Here is a 2,814-nt window from a genome sequence, read left to right as displayed (position 1 = left end):
TATATGTCCTTCCTCGAGTAGTTTTATTGACAGCTGATAATTGCTTATAGCATGAAACAGGCTTGTAGAATTTACTTGACTCACTGGATTTTGTACATTATATATATATATATATATATATATATATATATATATATATATATATATATATATTAGTGGGCTCTGTCTATACTGCGGGCTCAATAGTCTGGATGTGTTTTTTTAGTTTGTCTACCTAGGACCTTAACGTGCCCACACTGGATGGATCTGGGTGTTGCTCACGCCTACAATCAGTGGCAGGCCTGCCTGAAGGATGCCATTCACCTGAACCAGCTGCTGGGTCTGCCTCTCAAGGAGCCTCAAATTGCCTGGTGAGATAGCCGCAACATACCAGTAAAACCATTGACCACCCATTCACATTCATAGCCAAACTAACCTGCTCCCTAGACTGAAACATACATTTATTTTTATGCAATTTATCATTACTTTAGCTCCATAGATGATGCAATTCATTGGGCCTTCCAGCTGAGTTTGATTCCTGTTTCTTAGATCATCAAAATAACGAACAATTAATACTCAAGAGTGCAAGGGTCAGAAACATAGCAGCTTACCTGTCAATTCTGAAAATAAATTACTTTGACCCCAAATAAGCAAATAAATAATCAGGAGAGTTGATCATCTGAACACTATAATTTGAGTTTATTTTGTTCAACCTGGCATTAGTGGTAAAATCCCACCAACTTTTAGCAGAAACTGCGATGTTCCTTGGTGTTCCTTCTGTTTTTCTCAGGTTGTTCAGTGGCACAGTACTGCACCACCTGGTGATGAGATTGAGAAAGGGAGTCAGCCCTGAGCAACTGTTCTTGGGCTCACCCTCCAGTAGGCGGCTCTTCAACAGCCTGTTGGATACTACTCTCCAGTATCACCCTGAGGGCCTGTCAGTGCCGCAGCAGACCCCAGCGTTGGATGACCTGTCTGATTTGTTCAAGAACCTGCAGCTCCTTGAGGTGGAGGCGGAGGAAGAGAGGGCTGTAGGGAAGAGTGTGGTGGACTACAGCTGTGACAAGGTGCTGGTGAAAACCCGCTACAGAACCAAGGAGCGGAGTCACAAGGCCCAAAATCCAGAACTCTTTCACAAGAAGGAGCGCAAAGGCTGGGACTGACTGGACTCTCTGCGGGGTGGAGCAGTGAACCCAGCAGATGCAGCCAGAAACAGAGACAACCAGAAACCACAGAAAATCAGAAATCACAGCTTAGCTGCAAACTTGTAGTGACAAAATGGGCTCAGTCGAATCGGGAACGGTACACTATATCGGAATTTACTCATTTTCTATTTTGAACAAATGTGAAAATACCGGCTGTTGACATATATGAAATACGTGTGCTCTCAATTGTAGAAGTAAATCTATATTTTTGTATTAACACATAGGCAAACTTTAATGAGTACATGCGGGTACTGTATGATGGACAATGATAGCAGCCAATGAAATGCGCTGAAATTGACATGTGGTCTGTGCGTATATAACAGTGTGCATCTGTCAATAAAGTTTCTCTTTCTACGTTGATTCCACAAAGAGCAGAACTGACGCCCCACTGTGTATTTATTCCTCCGTAAAGTTAGCATTTATTTCGGTCTAGCACTGGGTATACACGCCAGAATCACTGAACAATTCAACTCTGACAACAGGTTATGGGCCCAGAGTTACCCAGAGATAGTTATCAAGCGATTTGCCATCTAGACAAATATAGCAACGTACCGCGTGTGTTGGTTAGCATGCTAGCACCATGAGTAGAAGGGTCACTGAGTCAAATAGCAGGCGCAAAAGACCCAGGATGGAAAGATCGAGTAGCCATTGGTCTCGACTAGTCTTTGGTGGAGATGAAAAGAACTATGAACTGTGGGGGACGAAATTTTTGGGCCATCTTTGGTTGCAAGGGCTAAAGGACACTATTTTAAATGAGACTACCGATGACGATGGACGGGCAGTACATGGAGCGGGAAGTGCCGGGGTATATGCGGAGCTAATCCAGCTTCTGGATGATAAAGTTTGTCGCTGGTAATGCGGGAAGCAGCGGACGATGGGCGGAAAGCGCTAAAAATTCTGAGAGACTATTATGCAGGTAAAGGGAAGCCGCGTATAATTAGCCTGTATACAGAACTGACTTCACTTCAAAAGTGAGCAGTGAGAGTGTGGCTGAATGCATTATAGGCGTAGAGACAGCCATCACCGCATTGAGAACAGGCGCGGGTTTATGGGTGCACCCATACATTTTTTAATAATGCAATTTTTAAAGTTTAACTTTGATTAATAGCCTTGAATGTTACTTATTTTGTCTTTAACATTATTAGAACCATATAATTAATAATATTAATTAGTGAAACATTCAAAACGTCCTAGTATTTGTTAACGTAATATTAGCGTTCTGAATTCTGGCGCCAGTGTTGCTTAAAGCCTGCGTTATGCACTGCTCTAGCAATGGTGAAGCAGATTTCACTGACCCGGTTTATAAAAAAAAAAACTCATTTGGAGGATGAAGAGAAAGATCTGCACCAGGGACAAGGACAATCACAGGATCGTCATGAGAAATTTGTTGACCCTGAGAATGGAGGCAAAACGATCACAGCCTTAATGACATCCAGTGAGTGTCATGCTAGCGTGCAAACGCCACTTCTGAGGGGACCACTGCTAATGGTTTCTAAAGCGCTAACCGCATCTTCTGTCAACCATGGAGGAACCAGCCACTCAACCAAAGCTCGTGACATTCACAACAACCATAATAGATGGAAAAATGCGCTCCTTCAACACCCACTGGTATGACAAGTTCAAGTGGATT

The 2,814-nt window shown here is 43.0% G+C and overlaps 1 protein-coding gene across 1 annotated transcript; it reads left to right on the top strand.

Moving 5' to 3' along the window:
- Nucleotides 1-214: 214 nt before the first annotated feature.
- LOC130118640 (protein asteroid homolog 1-like) lies at nucleotides 215-1,555 on the top strand. Its single transcript, XM_056287083.1, has 2 exons — nucleotides 215-350; nucleotides 770-1,555. Exons 1-2 carry the CDS (start codon nucleotides 241-243, stop codon nucleotides 1,140-1,142), a joined length of 483 nt encoding a protein of 160 aa, XP_056143058.1. The 5' UTR covers nucleotides 215-240; the 3' UTR covers nucleotides 1,143-1,555.
- The last annotated feature ends 1,259 nt before the right edge of the window (nucleotides 1,556-2,814 follow it).

This window comes from Lampris incognitus, chromosome 9 (genome assembly GCF_029633865.1).
Source record: "Lampris incognitus isolate fLamInc1 chromosome 9, fLamInc1.hap2, whole genome shotgun sequence".
Taxonomy (NCBI): domain Eukaryota; kingdom Metazoa; phylum Chordata; class Actinopteri; order Lampriformes; family Lampridae; genus Lampris; species Lampris incognitus.
This window is presented reverse-complemented; position numbering and strand designations above follow the sequence as displayed.

What these genes read in the sequence shown, in the direction of transcription:
- LOC130118640 (XM_056287083.1), top strand. Translation starts at nt 241, where the DNA reads ATGGATCTGGGTGTTGCTCACGCCTACAATCAGTGGCAGGCCTGCCTG. An exon ending in AAGGAGCCTCAAATTGCCTG is followed by an intron (nt 351 to 769) that starts GTGAGATAGCCG and finishes TGTTTTTCTCAG; the next exon opens with GTTGTTCAGTGGCACAGTAC.